Source organism: Anopheles arabiensis, chromosome 3 (assembly GCF_016920715.1).
Source record: "Anopheles arabiensis isolate DONGOLA chromosome 3, AaraD3, whole genome shotgun sequence".
Classification (NCBI taxonomy): Eukaryota; Metazoa; Arthropoda; class Insecta; order Diptera; family Culicidae; genus Anopheles; species Anopheles arabiensis.
In genome coordinates this window covers 41,200,280-41,226,603 of record NC_053518.1, presented here as the reverse complement: position 1 = coordinate 41,226,603, position 26,324 = coordinate 41,200,280, and the positions used below count along the sequence as shown (strand labels likewise).

The window sequence follows — 26,324 nt, the reverse complement described above, 5'->3', positions numbered from 1 at the left end:
TCAACTCCATATGATGGTAGTACATAAATACAAATTCGATATACTAATCAAGAACCGAACTGCCGGATATCTATAAAATTAAATATCAGATTTATTCTTATTCTTATTTTATTTCAGGCTGTTCGGCAAGTTTCGATTATCTGGATAATTTTGAAGATGTATAGTGGCTTGGCTGCTAAAAAAAGGAGCTGAGGTTAAACTGATGTAGTTTGATACAACTTCATTTGGCTCAGAGATGAAAAAAAACAAGGAATTCTGCAAGATCAACACTTATCTTCAAAATAAATTTCTTGCCCGACACCTTCTCGTCTCACCTTCGCAACAAATGCTGAATATGTTATATGGCGCATAAAAGTATGTAGTATAGCGCATAAAAGGATGTAATATGTTTTTTGTTTTAATATTTTTGCTAATGTTCGCCCAACCATAGTCAGTCTAGAGCTTTTCTTGCCACGCGTTATTACTGTACCACGAAATTAGTTCAAAAGTTAATCTCTTCTTATTTGGTGCAAATAGCCTATTCGGTCTAGGCTAAATCCTGTCACTGACTTGCAACTTGAAACTGTAATCTGACACTGGTTAATTTTTCCACAGCAAGATAGTTGGTCTTGCGTATGAGAAACGATCCATTCGACTTGGTTGCCAAACACTTGGTGCATAATCCTTGGTCTCAAAATGTTGGGTCGCAACATCCTTTGTCGCAAAATTCTAGGATAAAAAATGCTTGATCGCAAAACGCTTTGACGAAAACTCACAAATGGAAAACTCGCGGACGTAAAATTCAATGAACGCAAACTGGGCTTCAAACCCAAAGTGTGTGCCCCGCCATATATGTTACAATTTTCAATGTGCCATTTTTGTGACCAAGTCTAATGGACATTAATTATTTAAATTATTACTATGGATATTAAGGATTCAAATGAACAAATAGTGTTTATAGTTTTTTTAAACACAGTCTTTTCCCGAGTTACGCGACGCTCGAGTTACGCAAATTCGAGTTCATACGTCAAATTGGTACCATTTCCTCCTACAATTGCGCATTTATACAAAATTACAGTTTTGCTAAAAGTTTGGAATCGCAAAATACACAGAAATAACCGAATTTTCTACACTGATTGTATGAAATCAGTTAAAATGCAAATTTAATTATTTATTTTAATTATAAATAACTCTATCTGGTCAATTTATTATACATTAAGATTTCTCAAATGCTGAATAATTCAAATCTAAAATTAAAAATAACGATGTTATTAAATTTTATCCCACTGTGCATAATAAAGAAAACTTGGTTATGAATATAATTTTCAAGCAAATTCAATGCAGTCAATTCAACTGACAGCATATTCCCAAAGTACAAATTGAAAAGCTGGCAGTAGAATGGGACATTTGTAAATAAAGCTAACAATTGAAAATGTTCGGCCGAAAATACACAGACCGGAATTTGGCGGCCGTAGAAATCCGGCTGCTGAAAAATCTTTGGACATGACACAGAGGAAAATTGCCATTGACAGTTTGTACATGAGTTTGACAGCAGGCGGAATTACGCCCTCGATAAATTCCTTTTCGGCTTTAGTAAACATTTTTCCCACAGGGGCGGTCCTGTGGTACAGTCCACAACTCGAACGACTTAATAATATGCCCGTCATGGGTTCAAGCCTAGAATGGACCGTCCCGCCGTAGCAAGGATTGACTATCCGGCTGCGTGGTAATGAATTAAGTCTCGAAAACCTGGCCGGCTTGTCCGCGTAGGACGTTACACCAAATAGAAGAAGAAGAAGAAACATGCTTCCAACTCTATTTAAAAGTATTTTGATTTTGCTTGTTATTTTTCGTTTTTTAATGTATTAAATTCCTTAGTGCTATATAAAATTCAAATTATTATTTTCTGGGTCTACATTGAACTTGGTGTTATACACTGCAACATATCAATGAAATGTTTATTTATCTCCCGCCATATTTAAAACATTTGAGTCAGTAACTGAACGCAAAAAGGTTCACTTTAATAACCATCTTTTATCCATATTTACCTAACCAGAACCCCATGACAGCATTTTCTCCAAAACCACCATTTGCTACCTGCACCAAGCTGTCAGGCTGCCTGCGGCCGAAACTGCTACTTGGGTAACAAAGCGTTTGTTTTGTTTTGAAATAGGCGATCAAAATCGATGAAGTGTTTTTTGCAGCTGTCAAAGAGTGGGTTCGATTTTTGTTCCTTCGCTCTCGCTCCTTCTTCTTCGCTGCCGTCGTCGTGCGTATTCGGGTCCCCGTGAGCAAATACAGTACAGTACGGTACGGTGGTGTGGTGAGCTCCGCTTGAAAGGTGTGCGAGATTTTTCGTGCGTGATTTTGTGTATGAAAAGCGTGACATATCCGTGTGCCAGCAACAGCGTTCCGCACTAACCTCCCGCAAGCAGCTTATGTCGACAATCGCCCAAACGTACACCTCTTCCTGCTCATCGTCAGGTAAGTGGCAGGCAGTGGGAAAACGGGGTGGCATAAACCACCACCTTGCTGAAGCCGTCCGTGTATGCGGGCAGTAGCAGCAGCAGCAGCTAACCCCCTAACACGTGTGTGTGTGTGTGGCTGTGTTGTGTGTAACTTGTACGGTGCGTGCACCATTCATACGGTACGGGCGGAAAGTTTTCGTTCTAAATCAGGCGGATGTGTTCGGTGTTCAATCGTAATTTACATTTAGTGAGTTTACAGTGAATGTGACGACAGTGTGTGTAAATGGTTTGTGCGTTGAAAAGAAACTTCAGTGGACAGTGATTTGTTGTGCCGCTAAAATCCTTGCGGGTGAAACGTTCGGGGGCCAGGCGAGATTCGGTGCATGCGTACTACCTACGAAACCCTTCGCCAAAAAAGTAATCGCGGTTAGGGTGGCTTTCTCCCTTCTTCCACGATCCTTGGCAGGCTGTGGTGTGGAGGAATAAAAATCTACCACTAAAGGATTTTTTTGCTGTAAGTTTACCAAATTTAAACCGCAATACGGGATAAAGAGAGTCGAAGGGATGCTTGTATGGGTGCGAGTGAGCGAGTGTGTGTGTGCGTGATTTCTTTTGTTATGTAAACAAGCGCGAGCTGAAGAGATCGTGAAGCATAATTATGTTGCCTCTCGGAGCATCAAAGTATGTGTGGCCTCTCGTTTGAGCAGTGTATATGTGTGAATGTATGTGTGTGTGTGCATATGTGGTGTCTACAAGAGACAACAAAACGTACGCATTAAGTGCCTTTTCTCGTCCGCAAAGACAACAAATGCAAGTGTTTTAATGCATTCTTCGCCTCCCATCCGCCTCCCCCTACACATGCATTGTTTACGAATTTTCTGTCGCTTTTGTTTTGCTCGTAAAGTTCTTGGCTGGTAGCATCCATCGCGATGTCAAGTTCAACTTGTTCTCCCATAAAGGTGCCTTCGCTCTAATTGTCCAAACTCAACGAATTACATTGCACCGTAAATGTGTGGCGCCTCGATTGCAGCATCCAAGTAGGCTTGCTGTTGATGTGACAACCTCCCTTGCTTACTCCATTAGACCGAGCATTAAAAACGAGTTCTACTGACAAGAGATCATTAATGGTGGACGGTATGCCAATATACAGTAAGGGCCGTCTCCCCTGAACGCATCGAGCGTCTATGTTTAGACACACGCTGCGGGGAGGAGTGGGAGTTAAAGCATAAACGTTGACCCGGTTTGCTGAAGATTTTATGGTGGTGTGCACCACGCGTACAATGTAGCACCTTTGTACCCGTGAAGTGATCGCGAAGAGAGGTCAGTCGCTCTTGCGACGGGATTATGGAAACTCTCGGCGTGTGTTACAAAAGCGTTTTTTATGAGAGGAAGACTGCCTTTTGCAGCGAAACGAGCGGGGCCAGGGAAACTCTCGGACTCCGGGAATGTCGACTTTACCCCCTTTACGTTCGGGTGTATGTATTTGTGTGTGTCTGTTTGTGTGTTCCCAATGGTCCAGCCAGACGATGCCAATCCCTTACCGCCGCTTGGCGTTTTTAGCTTCCAGCCTGGAGGAAAAAGGATAGCCGCGAACAAAAAGTGGAAATGACAGAGAGAGGGAACAATCGGAATCAAGTCACGATTTTCCGTGCCGCCGCACCCTCCCCCTCTACCCTTGCATCCCTGCCATCAGCGTTTGGCGCTAAGCGCAGCGACTCGAGCTATGCTTTCAAACGGCAAGGCAAAGGCGAGCGATCACACGAGATGTGATGATGATCCTCGGACCAGCGGATGGGGGAGACGTGGAGGAGGAAAAGCACATACACTGCTCCACGCTGGCCATGAAGCATAAAGAGGAAAGAAGAAGGGGGGAGCTAGGTTGTATGCGCCTGCCGCCCCAAAACCCCCCGGTTTGCTTTTCGGGTCCGTTTTGTAGACCCACGGAAGACGCAGACACGCAGTTTCATCACCTTTCGGGGCAGCAAGAAACGCTCCGCTTTATACCCACACCAGCACAGAGCGCGCGCACACACACCCAGTTTGAGATCGGGATCGGTATGCCCTTCGGGACACACTGCACACAGCACAAGCATAATTTCCCTGGCTCAACCATTCCTGGCGAGGCACCCATTCGGTTTCGATTTGGAGCCCATTTCGAGCTGGAATGAAATTTTCATTGGTGGCTTATGTTTGCTGTGTTTGTACGTGTTTGTGTGCGTATTGGTGGATACAATTTGGCGCCACGCCACGTTATGTCAGTGACCCTGATAAGCCGCTGACGCTAATCTATAGCCTGCTCCAGATTCGGGCGTCGTTTTGATGGGCCTTTTTTGCAGGAGAACGTCAATTCGTTCACACCACGTTCGTCATCGGCGTTTGGGGCGTTTGGGTTTGGTTGCTGCTCAAAGCGCTGCTTGTTGCCATCACCTCGGGCTCGGTTTCACTATCTGCTGCGAGATGATGGCAATGAAGATAAAAAAATGTACCTATTGGGTTGTTTCGATGGATGAAACGGGTAATCGAAAGCAGCGATTGACCAGCGTCGACGCGGGGTTTTATCGTTGTGCGTGAAGCATTGATAGGGTGATAGTTTTTAAACGTCGCCAAGCGTATTTAAGTATAAAGCAACAGAAAGACTGTTGAATGCAGCCCTTCGGTAAAATTGCCTTGATGGGAAAATGTAATCTAACATGCATAATATTTCGCTAATATTAAACGATTTATGTTGTTGATTAGACATACTCATTCATTATGCATTTTTTGCATTTTTTTGGAATTTTATCGTATTTATCCTCCCTTATTTCTTACGTAGAAATAAAACATTATTTCTTACGAGCTTAAGTACATCTTTAACAGGTCCCACATTCGCAATTAAGTTTTAATATAATACCGTATTGCTTTGAATTACGGACGCTTAAGGCATTTCTGGCTTTCAATATTGTTTTACTTATTCACAGGTTTAAGCAGTTAAATTTCTGCACAATTCATTTTACTGAAGCAAACCTTCTATACCTGAAGAAAAAATACAATAAGTTTACTCGAGACATTGCCAAAAACATAAACTTACAACGATATTTTGATTCATATTTCGAGATATTTCGAACATTTTCGAACTCGTGTTTCAAATAACGAACGTTTTTATTCAAATTCTGAACTGTCTCAACATTTAGCCAACACTCTTTAAATTCACACACACTGTACACCTTTTTAGGTTTTAACTTGTTTTAAGGCCTAAACCTACCACGATTGCCTCCAGAGATGGAATTAGCTCTGAAACGAGAATCAGTTCTTGAATTGAAAAAAGAAGTTCAGAGGCGAAATTACTACGGTGAAATCATCTCCATTAGGATGGATCGTTTGAAAGGAAATTTTGATTCTTTGTGGCTATCAATACTTAGCATCATTGGACCCATACGCCAATTCTTATGGAAACGGCAAAAGATACTCCGTTACAGAGCCAATTCAGATTCCGGAACCAATTCCGTTGCCGGAGCCGATTTCGATTACGGAACCGACTCCGGAGCCGATTCGGATTGCGGAGCCGATTCCGATTTCAGAGTCGATTTCGATTCCGAGGCCGATTCCGGAGCCAATTACGGACTCGATTACGGAAACTGATTCCGGACCTACTATCTGGAATTGTTTCCAGAAAACTTCGGAGTTAGCCGGAATCGATTCCGACGAAATCTTCATTTTTCCATCACTAGTCTGGACACTTGATTCTGGATGTCGGTGTATTCCTAGAACGACAAAAAGACGCTGCTAATACACCGGTTTTTCTCTTGTACTCGTAGATGAATAGAACCGAAGAACTGCTATGCGTATTCGCAGTCTTTCCCGTACGGCCATTAAGGCATTTCTCACATCCATCGTCAAATATCGATGTTTTCTTGCTCACTGTCTAAAAAAATATTATTATGCTATTAATCACAGTTTACTTCGGCTGTCTGAAATTTGTTTAAACAAGATGAAAAAATCTTGCTTCGTACACCTGACAAAATTTATTTTGTTCTGATTGAATGAAATTCAAAGCACAATATGATAAAACCTTGTTATTATCATGTTGATGACTACTTATACAATGAAGTTCCACCTCTCGCTAGCTTCCACCCTAGCAAGCCTGACCAGGATAATGCTAAGTATAAGTATTACAATCATATTCAATCAAAAATAATAATACTATCAAAAATAATAATACTAATAATACTAATAATAAAAATTAATATGCTTCTGTGCTTTCTTGAACACAATACTCCTAACCAATCTCATCATCATCAGCTGATAAAATCAGACTCATCATCATCACCACAATCATTGTGGCCAGAAACCCGCTACACGATAACAAAGTAGTGGCTGCAATATGCACACTTGCCTGTCTGTCTGCCCGGTCGGTACCACTGCTCCGGTGGCCGGTCACTGCATAATGCAAACAGCGCCGGACAGCCCTGGGCCTATTTTTAGCGACACTATTTAAAATCATCCCGCTAACTGCAGTCATTGCAAGCAGTTAGTGGTGGAAGAGGCGTCTTCATAATTTGTTTTCGCCGTATTTTTGCGTTTTTTGTGCGCTTTCTGTCTCTTTCTGTCTCTCGCATGCATTTATTTTTCGATGGGATAATTTTAGTCCAGACACACCTGGGCTTGCATCTGCTTGTTGGGGAAACAGTTTTTATGACCGTTTGTCACAGTAAATACGGGCAATTGGCCTCAGGAGAAATCAGCAGAGGGGCTCAGAGGGCGGCAGGGTTGTTGTCAATAGCCATCAGCTTCTATCGGTGATTTACGCTTCATTACACTGGCGGGCGTTTTAACCTCACACACTGGACGGAAGAAATGTGTAAATCAAAAAGATGATTATAATTAATAATTACATAAAAAAAAAAAACAATATGGGATAGGTCGAGCGTTTGTGCACGTATGGGCAAAAATTCAACAAAACCACAAACAGTGTGCCTTGGTCATGGGGGATGTTTTAATGAAATTATTTTCCGTCCAGTATGCTGTACCACCATCCGGCAGTATCTATTAGATAAGGAATGGTGGATTAAAAAATAATGTTTTGTCTGTTGGGCGTAGAATTTCGAAGGTACGGCACATAAATAAAACTTGTATTTTTTTACATTCTCACTTCATTGAGATTGAGGCTTGGTGATGATGAACACGGCCAGCTTTGCTGCCCCGGTATTCGTTCGGCAGTATATGGTAATGAAGCATGATAAGCACCCGTCCGGGTAAGCATTAAATGTAACCGTGAACAAAAGCTTTCCGAGCACACACACACATCAAGGTGCCTTTGCTGTCCCTATCGCTCAGATCCATCTGTCGCCGAAGTGGACGTTGCGATAATTCAAGATTTACTATTGCCATAACTATTTCCAAAACGCAAACGGCCCAGGGACACTTTAGAAATTAAAAACCACCGCCGCCGTATCTGAGCTGTGCCGTGAATCCTCCAACTTTGCCAGCGGCAGGATCGTCTGAAAGGACCTTCTGGCCTCATTTTTTTGATAACCAAATAAAAAAGACACTACTGCGCCCCCGTTCACCTTCCTAACACCGTCTGCCTCATTACATACCGTATGGGGGAATGTGTGGTGGTGGGTTGTTCGTTTTTTGTTCGGCTGCGTCCGGTCTTCCGCTCATGGTGTGGGGACCGTATTTTGACAAACTAATTCATTTCTTACCTAATTTATTAGCATATATGCACCCCATATGGACGCGGTGTGACGCACAGACTGGACGAGCGCTCGCTGCCTGCCCCATTCGCGTTTGCTTCAGCTCGCGACTTCAATTTGTTAATTAATCCTAATTTTATGAACTTTTATTATTCCTACCTTTTCCTTCCCCTTTCACCTCCTCGATATGGTGGCCGATGGTAGCGGATCTCAATCTGGTTTGTTAGATGGTCGGTTGGTTTTTATATCGTTTGTTCTGTTGTTTGCGCATATGTCTCTTCGGTACGTTTTGGGTCAGTTTTTTTTTACGATCATCAGATGTGTGCTTTTTGCTCACGTGTGTTTTCCTCTGTTATTACCCAAAGCATTACCCAAAGCTTGTAAAAAAATGTTTTGGTACACAAAAACGCTCATTTAAACTCCTGATAAATATTGTATTAAATTTAATTAAAATTTTGTTTGCATTATAATAACATAAACATTTATTTAACACTTCTTTTGAGTATACCAGTTCAATATTATATGATCAAGTATATTTTTATCAAACATTGGTAACTTTCTGCGTTTTTTTACATTTTTATGTTTCTTACATAATGTTCATATTTCCATTGTATTGAGCGCTTTATCAAAAAAAATCTCTTTTAATGCATATGTTGTTGTGAAAACTTTCTTTACAATGATTACTGAAATGGCCACGCCGTATTGTTGTTTACGATGATAACAATACTTTTATATTTTGTACAATACTCTAGTTCTTTTGCATTTTTTTTTTTAATTTTTGCTTTGGGTGGTTGCCCTATTAGGGGTCATTCCCGCTCTCGCATTTCTTGCCCGCTCTGACCGATAAACAAGGTCAGTAATAAATTAAAAAGTGTCAGTTTCGGACCCGCTATCGAAATAATTGATCTTTGAAACCATCGACTGCTCTCTCCTCTCACACACACGTACATCCACGACCATACACCTCCCCCTTTCTATCGCTTGATCACCCGAGACTTCCCCATCACTCTCTGGGGGAAAACTGTTACGTTCCTGTGCCGCACGAATCCTTTGCATCGATTTGGCGGTTTATACGCGCTACCAATCACCTGCCCCAGTTTGCTCCAGTTTATTGCTGGTCCCGAAGTGAACTGTCGCATTTGGCGAGGCAAGGTCCCTGGCCGGCCGGCAGGCAGACAGCCAGGCCACGATCGGTAGCATTGCGACGGTACGGAAGAAAAGGTGTTTATGATAAGTCGAGCGCTTTTCTTGAGCTGTGAGTTTCAGTCCTGTGATCGTGCGGCATAAAGCCGTCAGTAGTTTTATTATTCGATTTTAATTTATAAAGTGGCAATTCTCTTTTTTTTTTTTCATTTTATTTATGAGGTAAGCTGATCTCACAGTAAAAGCGAAAAGTGTGCGGCGAGGGGGGAACGAGTTTGCAGCTTTTTGTTTCCCATTTTCATATTCAATTTATCTGTCGCTTTTTAATCGAACTAAACCCGCCTCGAAAAACAGCCCATTTGACAGCGCGTCCATGCGCGCCAGTGAACGATCGTGCCAGGCGTTACGTGAGGCATAAGCGGTTGCCAATGGGAAGAGAGACCGTACGTGGCGACCACGTGTCTACCTGGGTGTAGTGGTCTCTGGTGGGTTGAGAAAAAAGTGGTATTAAAATTTGGAAGTGTCCGTTCGTAGACAGACTGGCCAACTTGTCAGAAGGGCCAGAAGATAAAGCTTCAATATGGTGTAACTCGTTTTTCTGTTCGTTCTAGTGTATCATTTTTATTATGGCATTTTAAACTTATTTATGAACTTGTTAAACACAGTGCATCATTAATTCTACCGACTTTATTTTTTGCTTCTTCGTACGAGAAGCACGTTTTTCGTAAGGTGATAATGTGTGTCGGTTAATGCAAAAGCATACCGGACAACATTTCCAGATGCTTTTTCATCTGCTTTTTTACGTCTTAACAATTGTACATTTTTTTACGTTAGCATCGTTCCGTACTTTTAATTGAATATTCATTTGCTAACGAATGTGTTTAGCGCAATCCCTTTCAGTACCGGCACGCACACACATTCACACACGACCGCAAACAAGTGTTATTTGGTAGGATATCTTCAGTCGCGATGGATAGGTGATCGGTTGCGATCTTTAATTAAGATATTAAATGTATTAACATTCGTAGTGGCGAAGTCGATTGAGATGGTTTTAAATTGAAGGAAGCAAGTTTAAACAAAAAAACAGCATAGCACTCGTTTTTATCATTTGGCCGTACATACACTCTCACTAGGTTAAGAAGCATAAACAAGCCGATAGATAAAAATGGCGAAATCAAGTGGAAGGAGTTTGTAATCCAAGTTGGACGCAGAGGAAACTGATAAATAATGAAGTAGTTAGCAAGTCGAAAGCACCTCGCCAATCGATTGCCTTAGCTTGCCAAGCGAAGAAGATGCCATCGCAGTTGTTTTTTTATGCCCTACGCATTGGCCCTCCGTCTCCTCTTCGAGCGAGGTGTCCGGCTGGCTTGGTCGAATGTGTTAAATAATAATTATAAATTATGGAACAGCGAATAAAAAATGAGCCACATAAAAAGCAGACAACTCTCACTCCGTCCCAAGCGGGTATAAAAAGGGTTCAGGGAATACGGCCAAACATCCGTGTGCTGCTGCTGCTGCCGTCCAGGAACGTCCATGTGCCGGAGCCCTGTGTAAAGGGAAAGAAAGTGAATCGATGCGCAGCGAGAGGATGGAAAACTCGCTAAACGTTTCATTACGCACATTCTTTTCATATTTCATCGCTCGGTACCGCTGGGGGCGCCTTGTACGAGGGAAGGTAAAATAATAAGAGAAAAAAAGGAATCCTGGAAAAAAGGTAGACATACAAACACACTGTAATTCTGCTGTGGGATCGACATTCTTGGCGAATGCGAATGCGGGCCGGAAGGCGGAATGCAAAATTGGTATGTTCGTGTTAATGTGCCAGCAACGGTCGCGGCGGAAGGTGACGATGATGAAATATGTTTCGATCAACTATTGACTTTCGGTCCAGTTGTTTGAGTGTGTGGCTGTAGTTTTGAAGGGCCAACCGGTAAGATAATTCGTTTCCATTCTGATCGTACCGATTATATCCGCGCGATACAGTGGGGTGTTTGCAGCTTGCTGCTTGGGTAGGTGCAATCGATTATCGCAGGGTGCACCGTGAACCTGTGGATTAGCCGGTGTTGGGGCGTATCGGTTTGGCAATTTATTTATGGTACAGCTGCAGCTGTATGATGCGCTGGTTGTAAATGTTGTAAAAATTAGGTGTTTAATTAAATTATACTGTGTGTGCTGTATCTGTATGATGGAAATGGTCTGGCAGCGGGCCAGCTGGGTAAAGGTACAACATTTCATAATGTGTACAGTTAAGTCACACAAAGCTGCAAGCTGAAGTTAATGTTTTAGATACAGATAAACCTCAATAAGATATATTTATATCCTAGAAAAACTTTTATGTACCATCTCTACGAGCTTATGGAGTATTAATATCCATTTCTTTCTGAAATCAAAAATACCCTAATGTTTTTGAATGTTGAACAAATGATGATTAGAGCTATAATATCCGATTTTGTTGAAGTAATATGTTAATGAAGCAATAATCATAAAAAATGGTAAAAATGACAGGTTCTTGGCCTTATGTGGTACAACAATTATTGAGAATGGTTAACCGACAATCCTTAGCATAGCAGGCTTATCAATCCTACTTATGGGCAGCTCGACCCAAACGGAGTTATAATCCATGACAGGTCGTGCGACATGACGACTACTATAGCACGAGATCGGTTGTGTTTATAAAACAAAAATGTCAAAACTTTCATACCAAATCATAACAAAAATGTAAAAAAAAAACATTTTAAATGGTTTTTCCCGCATTCATGTTTAATTACTGATTTTTACAGCTTTTTTAAAACTACTGAAGCATATTATCAGCCGGTCACGTAGGGCAGTCGTCAACTCGTACGACTTAACAACATGCTCGTCATGGGTTCAAGCCCCAAATGGACCGTCCCGCCATACGTAGGACTGACTACCCCGCTATGGGGGGATCAATAAGTCACTGAAAGCCAAGCCCACGAGCAGTGGTACAGGCAGGTCTTGACCGACAACGGTTGTTGAGCCAAAAGAAGAAGAAGGAGAAGCATATTATCAATGGTAATGAATGTTCATCAACAATTATGCTTTTTTAATTTAACGCAATATTGAAATTGAAACGCAATTGAACGCCTGCAGTTCAGGAGTGTAGCCTGGGACAACGTATCTTCCCTCATGCTTAAATTGTTTTGGCATTTTGCGATGCCTTAAAATGAATAAATTCCCTATAATTGTTCATTTTAATATGTTGTTTTAAAATAATTTCTTCAAATTCATCAGACAGAACAATTGTATGGAAAATAATCCGTTATTTCAAACACATATTAACGATCGATTAATACGATCGAATCGAAGGCGCTAGGATTCATTCGGAATATTGTAGGACATTATTAAAAAAGGTTGAAGAGAAATAAAGTGTAGTGTTTGCAGTATTGATGCGTAAAGTTATGAAATATCCCAAGTCGACTCAGATGCAATTGCGATCCTTGAGTTTGTTTTTTTCAAAAAGTTTCGTTTTTTACAGTTTTTTGTAGATTATTCTGGGAAAGTCTTTCCAAGTTACAAAATGCCCAGAAGTCACATCTTTTACTCCATTTTCTTCTTTTGTTAGTTTTTATGTAAGTTTTACTGCTAGTTATGGACCGGTTTTACGTTCAACTTGATCATCTTGAATATTTGATGTTTTTAATATTTTTATTTTAGAAGACAATTTTCAAGGAACGAACATTTGATCAGGATGTCACGAATGGTCGCTCTTGCATTTCTTGGACGTCAGTCTCACGTTCTTGAAAATTGATTAAATCATTCTTGATTCTTTCAATAATCAATAGACTTTCGCGATTATGATATCATTTTTGCGTGACGATTCAGTTCATTACGTCTCTGGAAAAGTGAATTGACTTTCCTGCCCTCTTCTTGTTAGTTAGATACCATCGAATCAATGCATGCACGAATACACGGGACACCCGCATGCACTTTCGCTTTCATGCTACACACACACACACGTCATCGATTTGTGTGTCCGCGCTTGTGGAGCGTGAGCTTTTGCCACGTTCTGCCACACGGATGCCACACAACCGCCAATACTGACAGCTCTCGTTTCCCCTGTCCTTTCTGGTTTGTTTTTTTTTCACCTTTTCCCTCAATGACCCACTGTGCCGATACGCTAAAACGGCTGGCAAATCTCATCGCTGCACTCACCATCATCCCTCCTCCTTGCTCCTGCTGGGAAAAGAAGTACCACGCAACAACGTGTCCAATGGCACACGAATGAAAACCGTGCCGTCGTCCGCCTGCTAATGACGGGGCAAAAGTCGGTGTGACACGAATGTCACACTGCCGCCAAGTCTCAGGCTGATGTGTGTGTGCTGTGTCTGTCGACCTTTCCGGCTCGTGCCGAAGTGGTGCAGTGGCGGGTGTGTGGAATGGGTGTCTGTGTGTATGTGGCTGTGGCTGTGGCCACAAAAATTGTGAATGAACCGTCACGAACCGGGGTGGTTTCGTCCGTGTTTTCCGTACTTTAATCTGCCACGTCTGCCTCCCAGCCCTCCCCGTAGGCCACCCAGACTGTGGATGAGTACGACGGGTACTCGGTAGTACACGGAGTGATGAAAAGATTCGACCTTGAACCATATTTCGTTTCCTCGGCTGTGTTTGTCTCTGTGTGTGTAGCAAAGGGAGCGGTGTAGCTGGTGTAGTGGGCGAGGGTATGATTGGCCTTTTTCGTGCCGAACGTGCGCCATCGCGGTTTTGCTCGAGCAGAGGAGTGTCCTGACATCGACCCGCCAGTACCACAACACCTCAGCGAGACAAGTTTCATCCGGTTTATGTGCAAGGGGGCGGGCGGGATGTGTCCGGGATACGTTTTCAGCGGGGGAGCATGCTGAAGGCGGAAGTCGCCGGCAACGCGAACGTGCTGAAAAGCCGGACGGAAGAGAAAGCCCCGTACAGAGAGGCGGACGAAACGGCGAGACCAACTAACTCGAGCCCCCGTTTTTCGTTCCTGTTCAGAAATTTAATGAAATCGATGACTGTCTCGCCCACCAGACTGAGGCTCTGAATCAGTGACCAGCAGCAGCAGGCAAAGGGGTTTTGCAGACAAACATCCTCCAACCGTTAGACGGAGAGCATCCATGTGTGCTTACCGTTGTTCTTCTTATTGTGGTTTTGATCCGTGTTCTGCATATAACATACATGTGGGTGAATGTTTGCGGGCGGCGGGTGGAGTTTTCGGACCGACCGGGGCCGGGAAGGAAGAAGTTCTGAGGGACTGCTGGGTGCGTGCACTGGTTCCGCAATGACGCGCGGGAGACAACAGACTTCAAGGACACGCAGCATTTTGATTTGAAGAGCAAAAAAAAAAAGAAAGAAGTAAGGTTGACCCACCGTTACCTGACGAACGAACGCCGTCCCTAGCTCCTCCGTATCCTTGACCGAGCGAAAGCCGCTCCTGCCCCCTGATTGCGCCCATAAGGGAGCACGAAAAGTATAATGCATGCTGCCGCACATATTAACTAAGAAAAGCTAAGAAAGCGCTCGACCGGGACCGGGGAGTCGCGCGTGTTCCGTGATTCGGGGTTGCGTTACGTACCTTCTACCTCGGCTCTCTTCTCTAACTGCCGACTTCGCGGGGTTTGTTTTGCCTTCGCCAATTTCTTCTCGGGGTGTCTTCGATGATGTTGGCCCTGGTCGTGGCCAGTTTGTCAGTTGCTGCCCCCCGCGCGGGCACACACACACACTCGACACGGGACACGTTTTCCCCGGGCAAACGGTCGGTACGTGAAAGACATTCATTCGGCCCGCTGCCCTGTTGATGTCCTGTGTCTGGGTTTGCTCAATGGTTGGGTCCTGGGAAGGGGAAGGTACCGAAAAGGGAAGGTGCCTGTCGATATGACGACATGACGGTTGCATCCTAATTTTTGTTATAATTCCAATCATGCGCCACGTCGTCGCGTGAGGAGCACACGCTCCTCACGATCACGTTTTGGCTTGGGCGGAAGTGTATTTGGTGTGGGACCTGTTCTGGTTGCTTGCTGTGTGTGTGTTTTTTTCTTCTTGAGGTTGGTTCGTTCAATAGTGGAACAGGTTCCATTTTCGAGGCACATCAATGGAAGGTTTTCTTCAGTGCCTGAGAGCAAAGGCCTTGAAATGGTGGCGGTGTACGTGTAATTATTGGTTGATCGGGGTCTGGGAGTACTGCACGTGCGACGGACATGTTTCGGCACTTTTTTTTTTCTTTGAGGGAGGGTGTGATTCGTAGGGTTAAAGACATCACGAGGTGTCGGCAACTGATGGTGATGGAGGTCAAACGGAGAACATCATCAGCTGTGTGTAAACTTGAAGATGGACGTGTGTGGGGCTGGTATATGTGTTTAACTCTTGCTGTTGGGCTTTCGGTTTCTTTAGAATATATCCTGAAACATCTGCAACAAAACTTAATTAAATGCGCTTGGTTGTTTGTACAAAATAGGATGTAAATGAAAAATATCCCACTAAAGACCAAAAGGAGCTGTGCGGTACCTACTATCAACTGCACTCTGTAACTCTGTATCCTCAGTTGCAAACGATGTTCGTCGTTCAGAGTCGTCGTTCCACAGCCTCTGATCTCTGCCTCCAACCCAACATCTCCGAGGGCATCCCTTTATCTTGGAGCCTTAAGGCTTGGAGGGTTTGGGACGATTTGGCTGCCGGAAGTTTTACGGTCTCCTTCTCTGACAGGGTAGCCCAACACGTGAGACACGGTATATACTGTGCATGGCCGTGGTTTGCATACTAATGGACCTAATCTAATCAAGCTGCGCTGTACGGGCTACCCTTTACCCCGCCAGATCGGTTACCTTCTACCATTCGCAGATGGCGTTTGTCGGTAGACTACGGATTGGTGTGTCAGAAAGGCAGGTAAAGTTGATATCTCTCAATATTTCTCTCTCGTTCTCTCTTCTCTCTATCTCTCTCACACACCCTGGAGAAAGACATCATTACATCCTTCTTCACGGTGTCGTATACCGGTGGAAAACCACCTTACGATTCCGTTGAATGATTTCCGCGTAAGCAACCTGCTTCTTACCTACTCCTACTCCGCTACGCCGTTATCACAAGCGGTACAGGTCATGCGCATTTCCCGTGGACCGATAAATGGACAACAGTGTCTATACCTCTTCCCCGCGTGAATGGTTCAATGGTGGTGGCCACAACAGACGCACACGCTCACTCACATGCCGGCAACACTGTCGTGTTGTGGTGCACTCTTTTGGACTCTCGTCTATTTCTTCCTGGAGCATTTTGGAGGAGTCTAGCGTATGCTCACCCAGAATTCTTCGCGTGAGTTACTTTGCAAGGTGTCCGCAATAGGGGAAGCAGAAGTGAAGCTTTCTCAGAGCGAGCGAATATCTTCCGAATGGTACTGAGATGAGGTTTTTCTAATATAGCCTGCATCACATGTGTGTGTGTGTATTTGTATTTGTGTATTTTTGTGGCTGAGAAGGACATCGTCGTCCGTTTTTTCCATGTCCACATTCTTCTAAAACTCAAACCTTTGGCGTCCATCCCGGATCGAGTGTGCGTCTTGCGGCGGAAGCGCCTAACCAAAGTCTACGCGTCTGTAGTCTATGTGGCAGTGGCGTGTGGTGTTGATTGCCCGATATCGATGGTTCGATTTTAATTAGCTCAGAAGTGCTGTTGCGCGGCTAACCATAATCGGCTGGTACAATTGAATACCGGCACTTGATCTGGTAGCCAATCAGTGGGATTTGGTTTTTGTTCCAGCTCCTTGCGACAACCCTTTTGGGTGGTAAGCTGTAACAAAAAATCTGTGGACATTGGTTGTGCGTTTGGGACTGCTGTCGTTCGCTCCGTACTGTGTGTGTGCTAGCAGTGAGTGGGTAAAAGTGACCACCGGCCGTCATCATTTCTTGATTGAAGAGTGGTTGAATTTTCGCACTCCGTTGGGTTTTGCCGCCGTCGCAGCACCATTCAATTCCCGTGTCAATTTGGCGCTAGCACCGACCCATACGGCGGTCAGATAGGGTATTGGCGCATCGGACAGCACAGACAAAAACAAAAAAAAAACGCGGCACGATGTGGGGCTACGGAATTTATGGCTTTGATATGGCGTACGCCGGCAACACCAACGGCACCGGTAAGTACACACACAAACACAGGCTGACCGTCGTCGTGTGGCCATTGAAATCAAACCGTTGGTGTCTCCGGGAGGTGTCGGCTACCGGTCCCGGGTGCTTTTGATGTGACAGTTGCGGTTGGTGGCGTGTGAAAATGATTCCAGGATTTCTAGAGGTCGATTCGTTTCGGGGTATTGCCTACATTTGCATGTACGAATGGGGATGAATTGAGAAATTGTGGTGCATTCCAGTGAGAAAGCGTTCAAAGCTGGCGATGGAAGGTGGATTTTAATTTTCCCTCTACTTATTTTACTCTTTTCTTTCTCTATTTTCAGTGGCTGACCACACTCAAGTGGTCGCGCAGCAGAAGCGTCGTGTGGAAGGGACTAGCGCGGGGTAAGTGTGTTACGATTGTTTGCCCTTTCCTTTGCAAAAACCAAATCATCATCAACCACAGAACGGCAAACTTACCGCTGTGACTTAGTGTTACGAGGGGGGATTAATCCCATGGGACAATTTTAACCGATCAGTGTTTGCGTATTGTAAAACAACCATTAACAGAACTTTCAATTTGAGGGTCAATTTTTCTCCCTTCGATTTATCTAACCAGCCAGAAGGGAAAGAGGGTCAATTTGGGAACAATTTTCGATTGGAATATCCAAAGAAGTTTAAACGTCCTGTTGAATGTCGTCGCTCGTATTACCGCGCCAGTGAGGGTTCGATAATCGTTCCCTGGAACGATTGCACATAGCACACATAGCAAAGCCGCAATAGTTCTGTGTCCGCTGCACACAGCTGGGACAGGAGACGTGTTGCTGTTTGGTGTAAATAAAATCAATAAAAATTTAAATAGAATTCAATAGATGCTGCTGCTGCCACACCGTTTCCGTTTTCGATTGCGGGAACGATGCATTCTTCTCAGGGATCGGAAACCGGTCGTTACAACAGACACGGGACACCTGCGGCGAAGATGCTGGTGTTGATTTCCATTTTCTTGCACATTTTTTCTCCGTTCAGCCGTTGTGGTCGCTCCTTGTACGGTTGTACGGAGGCGCTTTTGCGGATTGGAAATGATATTTTTGTTCCTTGGTTGAGGCTTTTCGCTTGTGTACAGTGAAGGTGGAAATATCCAGCCGTGGTGAATGCGATTTTTTGCTTTCGTAGATGATTTATTCAACTGGATAGCATTTTCCTACCATGTCGATTCTTGAAATTCTTTTGTATGGAGTTTGATAGATCTATTGAAAATTTTGAAAATCTTCATACAAAACCACGCATTAAATAAGCATCGTTCAGCTAAACTCATTTATGATTACCTATCCATCGTTCTAACTTAAACCAATAAAATGGATCAATTAAATTGCGGAAATAAGAACGATGTAACTCAATTTTTTTAAATTTTTTTATACAATTTTTCAATTTTAACAAATCATTTTGCTTATAAAGCTGTATGACGAACCTTTGGAAAAATTAGGTATGTTAAAATGTCTTATTCAACCATGCGTCTCCATGAAAATCGGAATCTCTGCACGATTTCCAACCACTTTTCATCACTACTGGCCAACACTCGAATTGCATTCCTATGCCAATTGCCAATTCTCGTGCTGGAAGGCATCGTATCCTGCACCAGTCCTCCCAGACCTGTAATCGATTCAATCCCGTTTTCATTTCGTCCTTTTTTACGGCTATCTACCCTGCAGAAACCGATTTGAAGTATTTCATCGGTCCACAAAATTCCGATTGCCATCATTTCATATGTGCTTACTAGTGCAGTTCCCTGCTGGGTGGTTCGTCGTCGTGTAATGGCAAACCTACCAGCAAGGATGCTACCCGCTCTTTGGTGGTTGCATTCGCAAGAATTCGATTACTGGTGTAGCTGTGCTCTGTGCTCTTTGCTTTATCTACTATTTTTTTCGCTATGTGTGCCCTTTCTGCCTTCTACCTCCCGGCGTTGCTCTGCTGGCAGTGTACATAGTGGAGAAATTACAAAACTTTCAGCACCTGCCACGCCAAAACAGTGGCCGTTTGGATATACAACGGTGTCAAAAATGAAAGAAATCAAAGCCGCTCACCTTTTGGGGAATATTGGGGTAAGACAGGAAGCTACAAAATAGAGCTCCGGCTTGCAAGCGCAAACTGTGCCAGTAAATAAGGAAGGAACCCCGAAAAATCATAAACGAGGTAGCACAGGCACACATTGAGTTACTGCCAACTGGGGCAGAATCCACTACGACGTGGAATTAAATCGAATCGAACAGAAAGACGGACAGCGGAACAGTTTGCTATTGCTATTGTGGAATCGTTTTTTCACCGTTCGAGGTAAAAATACAGCCCGCGATGGTCTGGTGGTAGCGATGGCAGGAACAGACTGTTTGCTAGGGACGGCTCGTCTTCCCGCAAACAGACTGCAAAGTGTGGTTGTGTCTCGGGCGTGGTAGTAACGACTATTGCACACCAACCACATCTTGATCTGTGTTTTCCTTTCCTTGTCACATCCAATCGGCACTGGCGTGTGGAGAAGCATCTTCGTCCCGGCATTGGCACCGTGGGTGATAATACCATAGTTTACGCTTGGCCCTGTGCACCATCCTGACACCGACTCGCCCTCCTCCCGGCATCGGTGGTAACGGGTGTTCCGAACAGTACGTCCTTGGCACTTTGGCCAGGCTTTTGTGTGTTGAGCTATTACCTCGGCGTTCATCCTTCTGCCTTCCAAACCCTTCAAACGCTACTGCTGCTGCTGCTGCTGCTGTGTGGAGCCTCACCAACCATTATCGTTCTGTTTTGTCGTTGTTTTTATATCGGGCAATAACGATTCTTTGTCTTTATGTGCATTTTCCTCTTCGCTTCCGCCTGCTTTTCGTATCATCATTTCGATCTACTCGGACCAACAGTACTGGCGGGGTCGGTTGCAGAAGGGGGAAGCGCAGTGTTTGAATCATTTCAGGCGCAAGGAGCCAAATGGTTAAGTGTCTACCGCTACGCAACTATGCTGTCATATCGCGCACTTTTACCGGGCACGGCGGAGTGCAAGATGTTCGTGGGGTAAAGGTACACTTTTTTCGCCACCTTCCGAGAGTGCCCTTACTCTATAGCATTTTCTTTTTGTTGGGTGACGGAACAGAGGGAGCTGCTGCTGATGATGGTGGTGGACGATAACTGGTTCTGCGTATTTACTCAGGTCCGGCATACTTTTTCCGTTGTGGCGACGGCTTTTTCAAGTATATTACCTTGCGTCTGGGGCGTTTGTTTTGTTTGCGCTAGTAAACGGCAGTGAGATGGCCGTAGAATGGTAGCACAAGGAGGGAGTGCTGGGAGAGTGTTGACAATGTGTCCAGCGGAGAAGTAAGTAGCAGCAGTGTTAGTGGTTTGTGTCATCTCACTTAAGGTTTACTAAGAGGATGTTTGTCCGTGTCAATGTTGCCCGGGGTACGAGGATACGAGTTAATCATTGGAATAATTTTTGCTGTGCTTTGAACGTTTTTGAGGAGTTACAGCTTTGGTTTGAATTTTCTGTAATCTCTATGTGTGTTGCTACTTATTACTGTTAACGTGGGTTTTCATCTTTCTAGCTCTGTCTCTTTCCTTATTATATATCTCTCTATTTTCCATTTGCAAGGTTGCTCACTTTGCACCATGTTCAGCTACCAACAAGTCTTCGCTTAAGTTGATCCAAACAAAAAAAAAAATCAACCGTACTCAGACGAGTAACACGCTGCCGATAGATAGTGCCGTGTCGTAGTTACAGAAAAGTAGAAAAATTCCCATAACACACCACCGTGCCACATGTTACGGACATCGTCCTTTGCTCGGGGCTCGAGAGCAGCCATCACTGCGCATGTCACGCGTGTGTGCGACCGAGAGCCGGCTGGAACACAGCACCGTATGCTCTCCGTCAGCGTCAGGACCGTGTGGCGATGTTCAATTCTCACCTATTTGGCTGGAGCTTTTCATCACCGTTGGTTGTTCTTTCACCTTTCTCCGGCGCGCTACCCAGACAAAGGAAAGAAGAAATTGAGCGAGTGTGAATCGCCGCGAGAGTGAAATGTGTAACTCACGGCATTTGTCCCGGAGGGGAAAACTTCTCACCAGGGCAGCGCGCGTGTATTATTATTATTGGAATTGCAAACAAAAAATACATATTTTCCAACTCGTGCCCCTCGGGCTGTACCGTCCCTTTCCGATCTGCTGCGATCCGTGTGACGAGGTTCTATTTTCTCTATTGCCCACCCTGCGAACCCTGGAAAGGGATGAAAAAGGGCAAACGCGCGGTTGACGGTAGACAATCGCACACCCACAACCTTACCGAACGGTGTTTTACATCGGAACGGTAGAAATGCTGCTGCGCTTAAGGGCGAGTTTACTAACTCCCATCCACATCAACGCCTGCCTGCCTTGCCTTCTACCACAAGTACTGTTTTGGTGTTGGTGCTGTGGCATGCAGTGGGAAACGAGCCATCGTTTGACGGGGTTTAGCTGCAGCCGGATAAAGGATAATGTACGGGAGGAATGGGCATGATAGTGTAAGCTTTAGCTTTTTCTTGTTTTTTGACGCAAGCAGATGCTTTACCCTCCGTTACCATGAGGATGCGTTTATCAGCATGTGTGTGGAGAGTGTATGAAACCAGGACACTCTAGCGGTCGTGGTTGTCGGTGGTATGCTAGATGTTGTTGTTGTGGACCGTTTTTTGCAGCACGGTGCTAAATCCATACTGAGGAAGGCTGGTAACCTGTCATGCGTGTGAGGTTGTATTTAAAATTTGGTGAAAACAATAGTTTAATTTCATATAAATCATAGTCCTTGTAGTATATTTATTATTACTATAATCGAGCATTATTCGGATGTTATTAATTTTAACAAACCATATGTCAACTTTTTGTATACATTTTTTTGTAGGCTGTTTTTAATCCTTACGCCCAGTTCTATGAAAACTGGTCGTCTAGGACGGAACCCCAACGTCCATCATCCACGGGGCCCTCCTTGCTAATACTGTGCCATAATCTATCAACTGTTAAGGATGCTGAACTAAAGATACGCGTGGTACCTCATCGACGGGCCCCCCGCAATTGCTTACTTTGCTTACCGTTAAAATCGCCATTGGTGCTATTGAACTAATGTTGCCGCTATAAATGTAATATTATAAACCCAGGCCTTGGGATTGGTAACAAACTGGTGCAATTGGAACGATTTCAATGTACAATATTTTCGTATCTTCAAACATTGGTACATAGAAAATGCTATACCATTTTGAATGAATCACTAATCTATTTTTTTCCTTAATTTTAAGTCTCGCAATAAATGACTAAAACTACAAAATGTTATGAAAAACATAATGCAAAAGTTATTCAGAAATATCCTCAACATAACGTAAACCGACGAATGATCCCAATAGTCAAACATAAGAGTAATGAAATAAGAAATCAAACAACGCCAAGATGCTTGACACACCAGGTGATTGACATTAGCAGTTGTTAAACATTGTCTTTTAACATTTTGGGCTATAATACCTAAACTAGTTTTTAAAATAGTGGACCATGTCTTACAACTAATGTCTTGTAATTAATTATTGAAGAAATAGTCTGAGCTAAAACATAAAATAACAAATATTTGTGTTGATCTGTCTTAAAACAGACGGATTACAACACTTCATCCCAAAATGCTTCAAGCTGAGAAAATTTATTATTTCCCGAAAAGATGTTACAACTTTATCTTGAATTATGCACTAAATCAATAAAAAAAAACAATGGAAGTAATTTAATTAGTTGCAACATTCGCAAGTAAAACCTAGAGGGCACAACAAAAGAAGCAGAACAAAGGTGTACAAGTAGCGTTTTTCCAGCGAAAAGGCTTCAAATAATTGACTGCGGTTCATACATACCACCCTAAGATATCTATCACGCGATAAGAAATCACCCTAACCGAAAGTGACAGCAACTGACGGTTCCAGTAAATAGGTCGCACGGGCTGACGGAAACTCAACGAAAATCAGCATCCTGCAGGATGTAGCTGGCGAGAAAAATCCCTCACATGTATGGAGACGGCTAACATTCTTACCAGCATCGTGATGCCAATTATGGACGTCTATCTCCGCGTGTCCGTGCCTCTACCCGTGTGTAGGATAGTGACAGAAGTTAGCTTACTGCATTACCTACCGGCGGTCCCCCAACCGTCAATCCCTCTCAGCAACGGTGGCAGTACGCTTGAAAGGTCGGGGCAAGCGCCGCCGCTATGTCAATGAGATATGCGCGGCCTTTCATCGCAACTACTCTCGGGACAATATAGACGAAGGATCGATAGGTATTTCACATTCAAACCATGCAAAGCATCGTAAACTCTGTCATTCGCTTACGAGATTGAGTTTTCTTCCCGGGCGTATTAAATCCATGCGTATGTATACACACACACATACACACAAACACACATATGAAACACACACACACATACAAAGGCCAATTCACTAGCAAAAAAAAAAATGCTGCATCAACTGGAATGTCTTAGATTTGCTTCAAGGATCCTTTCGCTCTCGGGGTACTTTCATCAGCGCGCGGTGTCTCCAATGTCTCGCTGTCTCTTTCTTTTGAATGCGAGGATCCTGCGGATTGTTTGCTGATTAGTATAATTTTGCTCGCAAGGAATGAATGGCAAGCGAAAAAAGGGGCGAGAGTGCGAGCATTTTAGAAATTTATTGTACCAAGTGTGTTGAATATGCAAAAGTTGTATGTACTACCGTACACCGCAGCCCCAGAGCCAATGCCCCTAAGAGTCTCACTCAATACCAAGCCGTTTTTTTACATCTTTTTAATCCAAGCTGTTTGCTTTTTACAGGGTTGATTTTACATTTACACGCAAGTTTGTATAATCTCTCGACTTTATTTTGATAAATTTTGGGCAGAAGTTACTTAGATGGAGGTTTATTTTATGTCGCATTTCCGTTCAATGAGCCAGACCCCCGTATGATTCTGCGTAGACTTAAAGACGCCTGCAGAAACAAATTTGCGGACTGCGGTGATCGTAAAATAAAGAAATTGCATAATATTCTTTTTTACGACCCCCTCCCTGAGGAGATAATCCAGCACAACCGTTTTGGAAGGGATCCAGATTTCAGGCAGATGAAACGATGCATAATGAAGTGAGAGTGTATTACAATTGAATTTTCCAATTAGAAGTATCATTGGAGCGACTGCCGTATCAATTACACATTTTATGGTGAATCAAGTGTTGGCCTGCCGCGCCTGTACCGGATAACCGTATGATTGGGTCCATTAATTATACTCTTGATTGAACGCCGAACGGTTCGGTCCGATGGATCGAATATCCCCATGACCGCGTGCGTTACACGTGGTGTGCGCTCTAGAAACGACGCTCCACAACACAACGTTTTGGCCCGTCGTGCACTTTTACGTTTTGTTCCTGCCTCACGAACAAATCAATCATCACGGCTGTCAGTGGCGCTCGTTCGCTGTTCAGTCTCCTTCGAAACGGTTCCAAGCTCGGGGAACCGTTTCCGTTCGTTCATCCATCAATAAACGAAGATAGGTTACACCTGGTGGCTTGTTTGTGTGCGCCATTGGTGCTCTACATACGGCGGTGGTCCGTTCATTCCCGGTCACGCGGTGTCACTGAGACGGGGTCAGCCGTATATCGCATCGCATTATAGTGTGCCGGTGGTAAGCATTTAGCTCCTAATCTTAACAAGCAATCAAGCACCATGTAACATGGGTTTAAGGGGGAGAGTGAGCGAGTGCACACAGACACACTCATATGTTCCGAGACTAGCTGTCTATGATAGTGGGAAGCTAATTGCCGCGAAAGGAATAACCTCCAACGTAACTCGTGTATGTGTGTGATCCATAAGGTTGTGCATGTAATGAGAATATGGTATTGGATATTGGAGACTTTGATCGGAGGGAAGGATATTGGGTTGCTTGCTTGTGTCTCCTCTACTGCTAACGGTTGTAATGAAGACCTCGTGGCGCTTCTTGGTTGGGCGCTTCGACATACCGGAACGAAACGTACACAATAATGCTTTGTCTGATGCGTGCCTCAATGACAAACTGCCTCAAAGTGTTTCGTTAGGTTTTTTTGGGATTTTGACCACTTTTTTCTTTGGCCCTTCGCCCGGAGAGGGTGCCAATCAATTAATCATTTTTGGTGCCTCCCACCCAAACGTGAAGTAGAATATCTTTCTCCCTGCTTGATGTAAATAAACACCCGTATTGGGATAGTTTGCCTCTCTGTGGAGCGCGTGTAGGCCCAATTCCATTTCCAACGGTACATTCAAGCCATGATACTAGCTCTTTCTCCTGTAAGCGTGTATTTCCGAGGTGCATCGTGTGATGAGCTTCCCCGTTAAAAAGGATCCACTTCGCTCATTTGAAAGCATTAAACGGTTTTGTAATCGATTGTTATTAATGAACCATAGCCCATAGCTGAGCATTTGCGGACACAGGAAGGAGGACAGAAATCGTTTTTTGGGAGGTTTGCGTAGAGCGTTGGTGTTGGTGTTGACGTTGTTTTGTATTGTTTTTTTTTTTTTTTCAAGGTTTACGGCTAGGCGAGCTTGTTGGTCATGGTCTCTGCCCCGCCGTCTGTGGACTGTGTCTGGTATGAATTTCTCAATATTTCAAAGGACTGCGTTCGCTTTTTTCACACAACCTATAGGGTGCGAAGAACCGAGCAGAGACGTGGACGCGAAAAAGCCAGTTGTTGTATTGTGGGTCTAATATTTTGCTGTTTTTATTTTTGCTCTCTGATACCAGTTCCCTAGTTTGATGCCTTGTGATGATTGATAGAGTTCTGGATGGGTTCGTTTTAGGGGGGTGGAGAGTTTTTTTTTATTAGGTATCGTTGCTAGGGTTAGCGGCTCCCTCCATTTTCGATTCTAACTAGGGAGTTTTCCACCCGGGGCTGGAATTGTTGGGGTGGTGGAAATGGGTTTGCATTCGTCCTAGAAGAAAAGAAGCTAACC

At 43.9% G+C, this 26,324-nt stretch overlaps 1 protein-coding gene across 5 annotated transcripts in view; it reads left to right on the top strand.

Annotated features, from left to right (window-relative positions):
* The first annotated feature begins 2,194 nt into the window (after window positions 1-2,194).
* Window positions 2,195-26,324, top strand: part of LOC120899903 (aryl hydrocarbon receptor nuclear translocator homolog) — a 196,182-nt gene continuing 172,052 nt past the window's right edge. The window contains exons 1-3 of one of the 5 annotated variants that reach the window (XM_040306245.1): window positions 2,195-2,463; window positions 2,696-2,961; window positions 17,691-17,751. Coding sequence is in view for 1 of the 5 variants with exons in the window: in XM_040306244.1 (XP_040162178.1) it covers window positions 2,418-2,463; window positions 17,691-17,751 (107 nt within the window). In the remaining 4 variants the exon portion in view is untranslated. Of the gene's footprint in view, window positions 2,962-17,358; window positions 17,376-17,690; window positions 17,752-26,324 lie in introns of those variants that run through there. The other 4 variants (XM_040306244.1, XM_040306247.1, XM_040306246.1 and 1 more) reach the window with 4 other exon arrangements.